Here is a 15,590-nt window from a genome sequence, read left to right on the forward strand (position 1 = left end):
TTACTAATCAATAATCTTTTGTCCTCAGACAGTTGAACATTATAAAGTAAAGCTAATAGCATAGGATTTTTTATCAACTTATGCAATTATAATTGGCATACGTCTAGTCGCACGCACACAAACACCGTGCAGATGTTTGCAAACGCCGCACCGCTGTGCCAGTCGGAGTGGGGTGTGTTAGTTTTTTTTCGTTACTGAATTTCTTGATTCGGTTGATGCGCTCAAAGCTCGCGTCTGGCGATATAAGCTATGCAATAGCTAAAAAATCCACAGCGTAGAACCTCTTTCGTTTTTTGCAAGTCGGTTAAAAACGCCTGGAGTCAACGACCATTGCATACAAATTCATCGTTAAATTCGATTCGATTTTTACTCTCGTTTCGTTGTTGTGTTATTCGATATAGGTGACCCGGTGAACGGGCAATAAAAGTTCCTTTGCTTATTTAAGTACCGAGATTTATGATAAAACGAGTTAATAATTTACAACTTTGATGCATTTTATTCAAATAATTAGGCCAAGTACACAAATAACTTAATCCAATAACATCGACAGATATAATTGCCTTCCGTTTACGATTTGTGATTCAAAACATTGCTTATAATGAGTTTAACAATACTTTTTCACAATTTTATATTCCTAATTTCCTAGTCCTAATTTTCGGCTTAAAACAAAACATATAATTAATATAGCTATGAATCCGTTGATTTATCCAGTACCTATTTTGAATAATATTCTCCTAGGATTCAAATACTTTGGGGATTGGAAGATCGTTATACGTATCTGTGTTGCCATCAGCGTTGCCAGATTTTTTTGTGCCAAATCGGGACTTTGGAACATTTGAGTGAAAAAGTGCGATTCTTCAGTCAAAAGCGGAACAAAGTAAAAAAGGTATAAAATCTAAAGTTTTATTTTTATCTTTTTATTTGACAATAGGTAGCTAAAGTAGCCAAAGAAAATCCATCCTCTACCTCCCACACTCTTATCTTCATTACGCCCGGCTTTCCCCGAAAAGCGGGACTAAGCCTGTCCCGCGCGGGACATTTAATTTCGATAAAAAAATCGGAACGTCCCACCAAAATCGGGACGTCTGGCAACGCTCATTGCCATTCGCATTTTCACAACAAAGTCAGCGTAGTCCAGAGGAATGAGCTGGTCAAAACGTCTGGGAGTTCTGTAGCTCTACCATGAGTTAAAGCTATAGTATTTATCGATACTCGATACCGACTACGTAAATTTTTAGTATGGTGATTTTATTTCCGCAAGTGACCGCTAGAGGTGCTGTAAAATTTTCCATACTAAAAATTTACGTAGTCGGTATCGAGTATTGATAAAAACTATAGCTTTAAACTCATGGTAGAGCTACAGGGACCAACAACGATCGTGTTTTCTCTCGCATTTTTGCTACTGAATGCACTTAAAATCTAAAATTGTCATAAGTGCTTATAATGCTCTGATCACTAGGCCACGATTGCTTTTGAAAAAACGAAACAACCCAATAATAATTATAATACGCTGCTGTTGCTGCCGCTGCTGCTGTTTACACCGATATCCAAAACGAATGTCCCAAAATATTTGCAAAATCTATACAATTCAATAACACCAATATAGTAAAAGTAAATATTATCATAGGCTCGATTCGAATCAATCCAGTTAAAACGTAACCAGACAGTTAAATTCATCCTTCAAACGCAGACGGAGCGAAGTATGTCGTTCAGAATCCTATATTTAGCCGGATTATTTCTGCCTCATGTCGCGACCATCCTAATTCAAAACTAAACACATTACCGCGCGCCGGCCTCTGCTCTAAACGTTCTCCCGGTTTAATCACCATGTGAAGTATAAACATCATTAAAATCGGCGTAATGGCGTAAGGTGTAAATTATACAATGTCTGCGAGAGTTCTGTGTATGGTGGTTCTGTTGGGATGTGCGGTATCGGAGAGAGAGTATACCCCTGGTATTATAGGTAAGGATATCTTGAATCGAATTGTTATTAAAATCCATGTCACATAATTAAGGAGTAACTGAAGTTACAAAAGTCTGTGTCATTTTGTTTATTTGTCTGTCTTTGTGTCTGTTACCTCCTCACGCGTAAACCGCGAAACAGATTTTAGTGGAAGTATAGAGATTAGAGATACTCTGAGGCCCGGGAAAGGAATGTTATGTGTTCTTAATTCTTATCCCAAAGTTGCTACAAAAATTATGTGGTAAAACAAAATATTATGTAGATCTAATGTTACACAAATGCTAACATTCACGTGTTAAAATGAATCCATTCTTTGACCCAGTTTATGACCTATGTTATTCCAGATATTTATACGTCCCCAAACATGATGACCACTAATATAGTTACGAATACAGCTTGTCTCCTCATTTTAGCAAGTTTGGCTGTATTTGGTTTAGTTTTGAACAAAGTAAAGCATAATTTATTGCATCTGTTTTGCTATTATGAACGCTCTATGTGTTTTCTTAGATCAGAAAATATTTACTTATCGTAATTTTCTATATTTTCAGGTGGTATATTCTATGAGGAAGCGGAGAGTTTGAAAACAGCGTTGACAGTCAGTGCCCGGATGTACAACTTTACTGCCTCAATAAAGGAGGTGTCTGGCCGAGGAAATATACTCGAGCTGAACAGCCTTATCTGTGAATTAGCTGAGGTAAGTTGTAACCATTGATATCCTACCAAGTCGGATGGATTAATGGAATATTATTATCGGAAGTTGGTTGGATTAATAGAATACTATAGGTGCCTACTATTTTAATCAAATTTGTTCCTTCTTTGATCCAGTCCTAGTTTCCTATCAAATAGCAAAATAGTATTCTCATATATTATGATATACGTCAAACGACAGACTTTTATAGTTTAGACCTAAGTATTATAATTTTAAGTTATTTGTAAGTTTTGCGGACTAATTTATGTACGGTATTCTACGTCCTTTCTGGAATTTATTTGATTTAATATCAGGTTTTGGCGTGAACATAATATTTATTTGCACATTTATAATAATATTTGTACGGATTGAAACATAGTATGAAACCCTGAAACAATAAACCTGGAATGTTCACCACTGGCGAGAATCCGATAATAGTGAAATCGATTACAGGAATGTTTAATAAAACATTCCGCGGTCATTTGCTCACAGCTGACCTTAGTTTAGCCCAGCCGTTCTCAAAGTGGGCGATAACGCCCCCTCGTGGGAGTTGTAGGCCTACAGGGGGGCGGTGTGGGACCTAGAAAAAAATTGGAGCGTCGGGTAGAGATTTGGTGGGTGATTTGTAACTTCATTTAGCTAGAAAGCCGAAAGCTAGTTATCGAACGTGGCGGCTTGCGAGCGACTGTTTTTGAATAAATGGGAACCTGATATCATATTAAATCTTGCGGGTTTTAGTAAGTCTCATTTAGAATTAATATGTAATCGTGGGGAGAGGGGCGCTCGAAATAATTTATTCACTAAATTGCTAATTAAGTGGGAAGACAAAATAAGTTTGGGAATCCCTGGTTCAGCCTAACACTTCATATTACTCGCTAAGATCTACAGTAAAATTTTATGTTTTCTAAAAATGTTGCTTAGATACATCGAAATACAATAATAAGGAAATGTAATTCTCACATCTAGCGTTTTGAATTTGGTTTATTTTACGCTCATATCAATTCATGGCTTTTCACGCGCCAACAAGTCCAACAACCTATGCACCTAATCTAAGGAAAAGCTGGAAATTATGTGAATTACAAAAATAAATTTTATCTAGATTTTGACTGAGGTCTGAAGTCATACCTCTTTTGCTTTCTTATTATTTTTTTTTTTGTTGCAAGAATGGTCTAAGAGCCAACCAATTTTTGCGCTCTTTATTAATTTATTTGCCTTCTGTTGCAGGAAGGTGTCATAGGAATCATAGATGGAGTCGGTGGCCGAGCTTCTGAGAATATTCAAGCTGTATGCGATACGCTCGAAATGCCGCTAATATCGATACAAAACAGCGACTTGGACACGAAAAACTGGTCTATAATTAACATGTTTCCAAGTCCTGATGTTTTTAATATGGTAAGTATAATATACTTAGAAACACCTACAATACTATCGGAAAAGTCGCCGCGGCAAAGCATGGCATAAAAATACTAAACTCTTTTATGTTGTTTTCAACCTTTCATGAGATAGATAAACCCATTTTTTCCAGCATTAAGTGGGCTGGTGTTGATTATACTAACTATTGCAAATAACACTCTCGATCGTGACAGCTTTTAAATAAAAAAATGAATTTAAATCGGTCCACCCATTTGGATACTCCGATGCAGTAGACCTACTACGAAACCGTTTTGAGACTCAAACAATCGGACGAGAATGCCGCGTCCTGCTCTAACAACGTTATTTCACGTTTGTTAGAGCAGGACGCGGCATTCTCGTACGATTGTTTGAGTCTCAAAACCGTTTCGTGGTACATGCCCTAATGACATGCACACACACAGACAGAAAGGCATATATAGATAATCTATGCCTTCCTTAAAATTTATAGTACCCCTCTTTTTTTCTCGGGGGTTAAACAGACCCACTAATCACTATACTATTTTCAGGCTTTGCAAAGTATAATACTTCAGAAGGACTGGAACAATTTTACAATAATATACGTGAAGGGACACACTCTAACTAAAGTTCACGAACTGATGAAGATGGGAAAACCGACGGAGAAAAATACCGTTGTCCTGAGAGAACTGAGCGGTGATGATTACAGGTAAACTCAGATACAACTTTAGTTTTTAGACACGAGAGTGGTGCGAAGCGGTGAATTATGTAGTGCTGCAAAAATGAAAAATCTTTTTGATATGTATTTCTATTTTGTATTGCTTTTATGTATCGCCTAATTGCGACTTGCTTGGTCTCGGTTAGGGTTCATGTTATTTTCTATTATGGGTTATTTAGGGCCTGTTTCACCACTTCCTGATAAGGCTATCCACCAATTAACTTGACAGATCAAGTATGGAGAATCTGTCAAAAAAGTTATTCATAGCCTATTAGGCACTTTATCAGAAAGTGGTGAAACAGGCCATAATTTTTGTTAGCAATAACTAAAATCAGGCTGTAATTCGTGTTCTACAAATAATCATGATAATGGTCAGCAATTTAACACATAACTGGCAGCTAGTTTTATTATGTATCTGCAAAATAAACAGTCACTTGGCAGAATAATTACTTGGTCGGCAAGATTATACATTCAGTCAGCAGTGAAAACATTTCAGTATTTTATATCATTTCATTATTAATTTATTTATTTTATTAATTAACTAGCTGTCCCGGTGAACTTTGTGTCACTTTAAAACCTTACCTGGACTTCTAAAAATATTTTAAGACTAAAATTAGCCCAATCCGTTCAGCCGTTTTCGAGTTTTAGCGTTACTAACACAATTGAAAATCCATTTTTATATATATAGATAAAGACGTAACAGAAGGCCTACTTACCACGGATACTGCAAGTTTCATTAAAATAGGTCCAATAGTTTTTGAAATAACGTAATTTTAATTCTCAATTACGTACAATTTTGAAGTCGTTTTTATCTTTTTAAAATACTATTATTACTTTTTAAATGAATAGAATTTTAGAATAACTTATCGTATTCGTTATACATAAATTTCCATAACGCACTTTTAAAGAGACTATGTTACGTTTCTATAACGTAAATTATTGTTCCTCAGGGACGTACTAACGAACGCAAAATTGAGCGGTTTTACAAACTTCATAGTGGACTGTCCGACGGTACATCTAGAGCAAATACTGCGCCACGCCCAGCAAGTTGGCCTCATGGCGGATGAGCACTCGTATATCTTTGTATCGCCGGATCTCTTCACCATCGACCTGACGAGATATAGATATGGCGGTGTTAATATGACAGGTATGAAAGAGAACTGCTGAGCTGATCGCGGTAGGAAAGCAGGCATGACTTATAGCAGTTCATCTCTTTTATACGAAAACGTTGTTGTCTGACTTACATATAATATGTAAGTAGAATCTGATGTATTGAAAGAGAGATAGCGAGAGGTCAATGACCATATTTGTTTCTACCCAGCAACCGGACTTAAGCAATTTGATCATTATTTTTCTATAGAAATAAAATGGTATCAATCTATGGCAGTGTATTTTTGTAATATTATTACACTGTTATAGAACACTAATAATATTTCAAGTCATAATACTATAGCTTACATTATAAATTATAATATATTGGTCCAGCAGCACAACTTTTACGATAAAAAAAATATCTAAATCAGTTCTTTGTCTAACACGATATCCACTGAAACAAAGAGCTGAAAAATTGATGAAACGTCACGAGGGCCGTGGTCGATTTGTATGAAAATGTGATTCACTCCACTGCACCGCATGTTTTATTCATTTCAGGTTTCCGACTAACAGATTTAAAACGTGACCAGCGACTCTGGGAGTTCACGGATCTGTATAACAACGAGACTGGCGACATGCTGGAGAGCGCTGCCTTGGAGACTAAAGTGGTGCTGGTGCATGATGCTGTCAAGACGCTGTATTCTGCACTGTCCAAGCTGCAGGTGCAGCCCGCCTCGCTGAGCTGCGAGAACTATGATGCCTGGATGTACGGATCATCGGTGATGAATTTTATTAAAACTGTAAGTAGTATAATATTATGTCAGAAAAGAACACCTTATATTAGAAAATGAAAAGCAAACAAAAGAATTTCTAAGATGTTACCCCACTGCAAATTGAATATTCATTTGTACACGGACGTCATGCTCACACCAATCTTTGTCCGATTCGTTGGCACATTGTATGACTATAGATAATGTATGTTTATTAATAATTATTATGGATTTTCTATTAGCCAGGGAATAAATTATAGTCGTTATTTATTTCAGAGCTCAATAGTAGGCTTGAGCGGTCCACTAACTTATGACGGCTTCGGACAAAGAATAAACGTAAATTTTGAAGTCCTAGAACTGACTCCAGCTGGCAATCAGTCGGTAAGGCATATTGTTATATTATACGTACGGTAACACAGAACAATAAAAACAAGTAAGTTATTACTAAAATCGAACATTAAAAGTATTATAACGTAAGTGAATGAAGTGGGTAAGTAACAATTTCAAAATCTTCGTTTTTTTGGCATAAGTGGATACTGAAAATAGATTTTAAGTAAAAATGTAGATTATCCCTCAGTTTACCCGGTGGATTTATAGTACGTAATTTACCTCCTGTGGACCCAGGGACACACTCATATTGAAATGGCTCTAAAATTACAATTAAACGCTTTTACAGTCTTGTAGTCAGCTTTATCGTCAAAACAAGTCTTAACAATAAAATTATTACACATAATTAAAAGTAAACACTTTTATAGGAACTATAAATCAAAATCACAGAACTTTTGATATAAATTAACAAGTGTCAACTTCTGACTTGAAAATCACAACCTTCTTGTAACTTTACTAAATATTTAACATATAAACTTAAAAAAAATGTATTTTAAAAAACACAAAAGAATATGAATGAAGTTTATATATTAACAAAAAAAAAACGTGCAGGGGTCAATGATTGGTCTTTTCGACGCAGCTCGAACATATCTTTTTGGTGCAGCTTATAGGCAGACTGGCTTTGAACAGATGTGACACGGGTATTCAGTCCTCCCACAAAGACGCCAAGGGCAAAGATAACAAACTTTCCTCTCGTTTTTGGTCATCTTTTGTGGCTTCAGAAGGCAAAAGAACTTGGATTATTTCCGATATGATGGCGAATATTACATTCTTCGTCAGAATCACTTTTATCGAGATTTCGTAGCCAATTAGCAACAACTGACTTTGCATTATCGTCCAAGACATTAATTATATTGTTAGAAGCCATTTTGTACACTAAAAAGAAAAGTAAATCATTTAAAAAAAAATACTGCTAAAAACAAAAATAGTTACATATACTTACCCCGCTGTGGTCCCATGGACACACTTGGAGCTAGTACAAACCGATCCAAGCCACGTGCCGACACGTCTGCTCGCCACCGCGTTTGGCGCGAAAAATAATGAAGGTACTGAGACGCGCGACACCAACGGAACAAACCGAAAAAAGTTACACGCTCAAAATAGTGGCCAGTGTGTCCCACGGACCAAGGAGGTAAATTGAGGGTTATATCATTTAAGTATAGCCAGATATTATATTAGTCAGATGATAAAGTAGGTAAGATAGGATTACGACTTCATCTACTCATGTCTTCAATTATAGACTCAAAACTCAATAAGAAAACTAGAACCGCGTCAATATCAAATTAATCCTGTAAAGTATGTTTAGGCAATAACTAATGCATCACAATATTGTTTGAGTATAATTGTATAATTAATTAGTAATTCGATACAGTAGTGTTTTAGTGCAACACTTATTTAGAGCTGTACTATCAGAGAAGTTGATTCTAAGGCAGATGGCGTCCATAAGTAATTTGGTCGCGTTAAGTCAAAACACAATTCCCATCCGACCGATCACAGCTAATATTGAATTGAAATAAGCCGACCAAATGACGTATGTCCGTCAACTGTCTATGAATCAATTTCTTTGATGGTACTAACAATATTTCATAATATCCTCCTTAGCACATAATCACTGTTTAGATGGGCGAATGGAAGAAAAATACACTAGTAATACAAAGACCACCGGTGCCACAAGCTGAAATTGCAGAGGAGACCATAATGAGAAACAAGACTTTTAAGGTGCTCATTGCAACGGTAAGACAATTATAATATTATAGACACAAAATACTTAAAAAGCGAAATAATTCTATTAATTACCGAGGTATTACTTTAATTTTACACTATTTATTTTGTCATGACTTTGTTCTGTCGCTATAAATATTAAATTATATTGTCCTCGAATATTTTTTTAATCTGTCTCCCCATTAAATTTAAATTCTTGGACTGTATTTTATTTTAACATTAAAATTGCAACCCATTTTAATAATTATGCGTAATTATATAATTTCAGACACCTCCATACGGATTCGTCAAAGAATCACTTCAAAAATTAGAAGGTAATGATAGATACGAAGGCTTTACCATCGATTTGATAGACAAAATAGCCGATATATTGGGCTTCAGTTACGAGTTTGAAACCGAAAAAGACTATGGAAGCTGGGACTCTAAAACAAAGAAATGGAACGGGATGGTTTTAAAACTGAGAGAAGAGGTACGTTTTTATATGGTTGAGTGTATAATATTATGCAAATTGACTATATTAGAACGAAGTCGCATTACGTTATGTTGCCGCAGCGGCACAGCTCTAAAGTTCGATGTGAACGCGTTGCCTCGACGGACGTCGCAGTGTCATGCCAGAACGACGGATATGATACATGAAGTAAAAGGAAGAATAAGGCTTTGTGCTTGCATATACTTGTATTGTGTCAACATAGCTGCAACGCAGACATTCCGACGATGCAACGCGACGCACCGTAACGTAGTATAACCGTGTACCCTTGTCCTTTGCAGCCTTGCTCAGGGTTGCTACGTTAAGAGGATACCACAGCGGCTAGAGAAATGAAAAAAAAGTACGTGTAATATCTATAGCTGTCTCCCTTACCTCAAGCCTATACCGCAGAACGCGATAGAGACAACTGCAGAAAATCCAGAAAATCAACGATTCGTTGTCCCCTGATTCCTTCTCCAAAACTTAACCGATTTAAGTACTTTTTTCATTAAAGATTAAAAAAAGGCTTGAGCTGTGTTCCTATGTTTTGCTTTTTTTGTATAATCTATCCAAATCTGTTTTCTGGACGTTTGAACACAGTGGAAAATCTGGCCATTTTTTTGGGTTTTTGAACGTTCATATCTTATTTAATAATTAAATTATGAAAAAAAAGAAAACATAGGGACATTGTATTAGTGGCCGTAGATATTCAGGGAAAAAATTATAACTCTACTAGCATTATCCAGGGAGGAAACAGGGGACAACGTTTGTATGGAAAAAATGGCGGTGTGGAATCCTCTTAACGTCGTGTCTATGCATATTGATGCTGAAATAGCTTTAAATAATAACAACTTTTCTTGAAATTATGTTGCTATTATAATTCTATTAAATTATACTTTTATAAACAATTTCAGAAAGCAGATTTTGCGATATGCGATTTCACTATATCGGCGGAAAGACAACGCGGAATAGATTTTTCAACGCCATTCATGACGCTCGGTATTGGAATATTATACAAACAGCCAAGTAAACAACCACCTGAAATGTTCTCTTTTATGGCAGTTTTCTCTCAAGAGGTAAAAACTTTTTAATGATATCATTATGCAATAACAAATTTAAATAGTTGCAATGTAATTTGGCAAGCTTATTACACTGCACTGTCACACTAATTATTATCTTTATTACGCTGTGCTAATATTCTAACGGAAAAAGTTTGGTTCACTGTGTAGTGTATAGTATATACTACTTGTGAAATACCACTCTGAAAACTACTAGAAGGATTTGGATCGGCTTGGTAGTATGCTACTTTTCAATCTGAAAAAAGTATAACTGATATTATTGGACTTAATAAAACAGACCATTTTTTTTCTTAGGTGTGGTACTACATGCTATTCGTGCAGCTTGGTCTGGGCGTGGTGATGATCTTCGTGGGTCGCATCTCGCACAAGGAGTGGCAGAACCCGGTGCCGTGTGTGGAACAACCGGAGGAGCTCACCAACCAGTTCAGCTTCGCCAACTCCATCTGGCTGATCATTGGATCTGTTATGCAGCAGGGATCGGAGATTGCTCCAATGTGAGTGATAGCTATTATTTATTTATCTCTTACAACTTCTTTGATGGCTCGGGAACAGTATATTTTTCGAGACTTTATTATAACTTTTACGTCCGTTCAAAGGACTCCAAGTATCGCAGTAACAAATTTCATCAAATTGGTTTCTGTGGTTCAAGCGCAAAGATATATTATACCTGATGGCAACTTCCGTCGATGGACACTCGCAGCATCAAAAGAGCTGCTCTTAAAAGACCGGCAACACACCTGCGTGTGTTGCCGGTCTTTTAAGAGGGAATAGGGTAATAGGGGAGGGTAGAGATGGGAAGGGAAGGGAATAGGGGAGGGTAGGGAAGGTAATAGGTTAGGGGATTGGGCCTCCGGTAAACTCACTCACTCGGCGAAACACAGCGCAAGCCTGACTCATACCTGACTCATCGTTGGGCTCAGGCAATTGAGTCGAAGGCAGAGGCATTGGCTGTTAGTTTGGACATTGCAAAGGCCTTTGATCGGGTTTGGCATAAAGCGCTGCTATCAAAGCTTCCATCATACGGGCTGCCCGAGAAATTATGTAAGTGGCTCACTAGTTTCTTAGCAGACAGAAGCATAAAGGTCGTAGTTAACGGCGAATGCTCGGAAACTCAGTCTGTTAATGCTGGTGTCCCTCAGGGCTGTGTGCTATCACCTACTCTATTCATACAGCATATCAATGACATGTTACAAACCAACGGTATTCATTGCTATGCGGATGATAGTACAGGTGATGCTGTATATACCGGCTCCCCTAATATTTCTCGGCAAAATGTCACTGAGAGTCGAAACGAACTTGTGCCTAAGGTGGAGAATTCATTGGAGAAGGTCTCTGAATGGGGTAGCCGTAACTTAGTCCAATTCAACCCCGCCAAGACACAAGTCTGCGCGTTCGACACCACTAAAAAGTCACCAATGGTCATTTATCCTCGTTTCGAGGGCACATCTTTAACCATCTCCCCTAGCATTGAGATACTTGGCGTCAACCCCCCCTGGAATTACGCCGAGATGTAGCTTCACTCTGCATCCTCTATCGGTTGTATCAGGGGGAGTGCTCTGAGGAATTGTTCGGAATCATGGTATGATTCCTGCAACTTTTCGCTATCGTCCCATGCGAAAAACGTACCATCCTCATCACCTTGATGAGTGGCAGTCTTCCACAGTGCGTTTTTCGCGTAACTTTCTGCCGCGCACTGTAAAACTCTGGAATGAACTGTCACCAGCAGTATTTCCGGACCGATACGACCTGCAAACCTTCAAGAAAAGAGCGTATTCCCACTTAAAAGGCCGGCAACGCACCTGCAGCTCTTCTGATGTTGCGAGTGTCCATGGGCGACGGTAGTTGCTTACCATCAGGTCATCCGTTTGCTCGTTTGCCCCCTTATTTAATAAAAAAAAAGCGCTGTTTCACGCCGGTTTTCTGTGAGGACGTGGTATTTCTCCGGTCGAGCCGGCCCATTCGTGCCGAAGCATGGCTCTCCCACGTCTGTTTAGTTACCACTCCTACGTCACGTTTAGTTAGACAGACAAACGGACTTACAGACGTACAGATACTTTCTGCTTTTATAGACCGTACGGATTGGTTTTTATCCCATTACAGGCTCTTTCAATCCCACTCTACGGCTATGCCAATTTTGTAACCTAGTTTTAGTTTCAGTCCATGTGTATAGCGCCCAAATTACTATTCCTATTGTATGAGGCTCGTAGGTACGATGACTGTGTGAGGTATCAATTGACTCGTAATAATAGGCCAGTTAATATAAGGCTTCATGTGCGTAGCCGAATTATATTTTTGATACCGCCGCGGGCAAAGGTATCTAGTATCTAATCGAGTTTTTTAATAAAGTAGCCTATATTTTGTTAACCTATAATAGAGATACAATATATAGAGGTTAAACTACTAGGATGCGGAATTGATTCAAAATTCATTGAGTGATTTTTACTTAAAGAAGTTACAAACTTTTGCCTTTATAATATCAGCCCTAGTAGACAAGTGGCAAGCGATTATCGTAAACGCCAACAAAATGTATCTGATTTGACATTAGTCATCGCTTCGCTAGCGAATACTAATGTCAAATCCCTTATCCCATGCATTTTGTTGGCGTTTACGATAATCGCTTACCACTTGTCAAGGCCCTCAGGTATGTTTGTTGTGATGCTACAGTACTATTTTGTTCTAGTGCTCTTGCACCACGTATAATCACGAGTGTGTGGTGGTTCTTTACAATGGTGATGGTGGCATCATACGTCGGTACTCTAGTGGCTTTCCTCACTGTCGAGAAAAATGTACTCCCCTTCCAAACAGTTGAAGAGTTGTATGAACATAAGGGTATTGCATTTGGAACAAAGAAGAAAGGTACTACGATCAACTTCTTCAAGGTAATATATTTTTAGAAAATATTTTAAAATAATTCAATTTCCTATTTCTTACTTACCTAATATTATGTCCATGGGTGGTGATATTCGTTTATTCGTATGCTCTTACGTAAAAAAAAATATACTGATTTTGTATTTTTTCGCAACGACGTATAAGTAAATTATGAATTACGGTATGTAAAAAAGATAATATAAATTACTAACTGACCCGGCAACGTTGTTTTGACTTTTGCCATATAAATTATTTCTAGTATTAATATAAAAAAGTACATACAAAATTTCATTAAAATTGGTTAAGCCGTTTTGGAGGAGTTCGCGCACAAACACTGTGACACAAGAATTTTATATATTAGAAGATGTTTATGTAAGTATTCATATCACAGGAATCTACAAACCCAATATATAAGAAGATGTATGAGAAAATGAAAGCAAAAGACTGGCTAGTCGATGACAACGACGATGGCGTCGAGATGTGAGTCCTCATTATGCAGTCTGGTTATTTGTAACCTCACAGTTCACACCCAACTTTATTTACAAAAACATTTTCAGCGCTGAAAATTCGACGTATGCATTTTTCATGGAATCAACTTCGATTGAATATACCACCGAGAGACACTGTGATTTGCTCCAAGTGGGTGATTTACTGGACTCCAAAAGCTACGGGATCGGTATGATAAAAGGTAATTTAAATATTCGAGCGCGAATAAATCGTTTCGACGATTCGCATGTATTTATTCATTTATTCGTTCAAGGGTCGCCTTATAAAAAGTACATAGACGATGCACTTCTCAAACTGAAGGAGAGCGGTGACATACAAAAACTAAAGGACATTTGGTGGAAGGAGAAAAGAGGCGGCGGCAAGTGCGGCGTAAGTATCTTGGAGTTTCGTTACATTGTTTGCAGATTTTGAGAATTTTAATTATGAAACTTTTTATCCTCTTTTATAATCTAACTTTTATGCAACAGTAAAGTTATACCAGAGTGGCTTGTACATAATACTTAGTTGTGATGGTTTCGTTTTATATCCAAATGGGTAGGAAAAAATTCTAAATATTGTCCTTCATCTAACTAGACGAGATGATCCGTCGTAAAAAAAGCCGTATATATGCGTTTTATATAACACTTTCAACCTTTTATCTTAAAATGATGTGCTATAAATTTCAGAAAAATAATTACCTATATTTTACAGGAAAAACGCGATGAGGAAAACAAGCAGCTCGGTCTAAAGCATATGCTGGGTGCGTTTGTGGTGCTCGGAGTTGGGCTGCTGATAGGTCTCGTCATCTCCACACTAGACATGCTGTGGGGCGTCTTCAAACGATCCGTCAAGTATAATGTGAGTTTGTACTGCTTTACAACTTTGGTGCAAATCACGAAGCTGGTCACAAAAATACGTACAGTACTGTCCTTGGACTATAGTGTTTTAATAAATGTGAAAGTTTGTGGGAATTCTTTCGTCGAAGCATTTTGTAAATTCACACAAATTATTAAAAGTTCGCACTTTGCAGAGGCACTCAATACCTGAAAATAGAAATGTCAAAGGTCAATTCTAGTAACTACCATTAAAATACACCATTGACATTAATTACCTTAATATAAGCCAACATTAATTCCTACCCACACACTTTTCTAATTTTACACTCTGTTTTCAGACGACATTCAAGTACGAGCTGATAGAAGAACTGAAGTTCGCTGTGATGTTTAGTGGTGACATAAAGCCAGTGAAGAGGCCGTCCAAGACGTCGTCCAGCGCCGAGGCTTTGGCGGAATCGGAGGCGAAGGATGACATTACGTCCTTGAAGTCCATTGGTTCTGGACGCTCTACTGACACTCACAGGACGCATCACTCGCACAGTTCGAAACATTCTTCCGGTTTGAGTGTAGCTTTCGCTAGGAGAAGAGAGTATACATAAAGGGGTAATTAATAGGGTCTATTCAAAAAGAGGAAGTACTCGACGATGCATAAAAGTGTAGCGGTACCACAAGGACAATGAGTTAAAATATCATATAGCGTAGGCAGTTCTTGTTAATATAGTTTTGTATCGCTATTATGCATCGTAGTATCGCGTAATTCAAAGTAAACTGACCCAAATGTTTTAGGTAATTAGCTAATGAAGAAAGCAAGAAGTGTAAATGAGACTAAAACAAAATCGTGCAATTACTAGTTATAACTTATACATATTTACTTATGTTGTAGTTTTTAACAATAAAGTAAAAAAAAATTACTTACTACATTTACATTAATTTCAAGAGCGCGTTGGTAAAAATGTGCTTACCAAAAACATATTGCAAATAAAAAGGTTCAGAGAGTGGCTATAAAATATGTTTTTGCTAAAATACGTTATTCCTCTAAAGACTTATTAATTTGTATCCATTACTAAAACGGGCAAAAAGGTTTCCAGAGTTCCATATTCATAATATGACGATAACGATATTAAATGGTGAAACTATTGGGCGGAAG

At 37.3% G+C, this 15,590-nt stretch overlaps 1 protein-coding gene across 1 annotated transcript; it reads left to right on the top strand.

Annotated features, from left to right (window-relative positions):
- Positions 1-1,765: 1,765 nt before the first annotated feature.
- Positions 1,766-15,298, top strand: LOC121733667 (glutamate receptor ionotropic, kainate 3-like). Its single transcript, XM_042123991.1, has 17 exons — positions 1,766-1,963; positions 2,512-2,657; positions 3,876-4,043; positions 4,571-4,728; positions 5,688-5,884; positions 6,388-6,629; positions 6,876-6,980; positions 8,607-8,720; positions 8,977-9,177; positions 10,089-10,250; positions 10,548-10,747; positions 12,934-13,132; positions 13,513-13,601; positions 13,679-13,809; positions 13,882-13,997; positions 14,319-14,465; positions 14,782-15,298. The coding sequence occupies exons 1-17, from the start codon at positions 1,885-1,887 to the stop codon at positions 15,040-15,042; spliced, it is 2,715 nt and encodes a 904-aa protein (XP_041979925.1). The 5' UTR covers positions 1,766-1,884; the 3' UTR covers positions 15,043-15,298.
- The last annotated feature ends 292 nt before the right edge of the window (positions 15,299-15,590 follow it).

Source organism: Aricia agestis, chromosome 14 (assembly GCF_905147365.1).
Source record: "Aricia agestis chromosome 14, ilAriAges1.1, whole genome shotgun sequence".
Classification (NCBI taxonomy): Eukaryota; Metazoa; Arthropoda; class Insecta; order Lepidoptera; family Lycaenidae; genus Aricia; species Aricia agestis.

Bases quoted from the DNA above. Each gene is read 5' to 3' on its own strand.
- LOC121733667 (XM_042123991.1), top strand. From the start codon at position 1,885: ATGTCTGCGAGAGTTCTGTGTATGGTGGTTCTGTTGGGATGTGCGGTA. The intron at 10,251-10,547 runs GTAAAAACTTTT...TTTTTTTCTTAG, and splicing joins TGGCAGTTTTCTCTCAAGAG to GTGTGGTACTACATGCTATT. The intron at 14,466-14,781 runs GTGAGTTTGTAC...CTCTGTTTTCAG, and splicing joins AACGATCCGTCAAGTATAAT to ACGACATTCAAGTACGAGCT.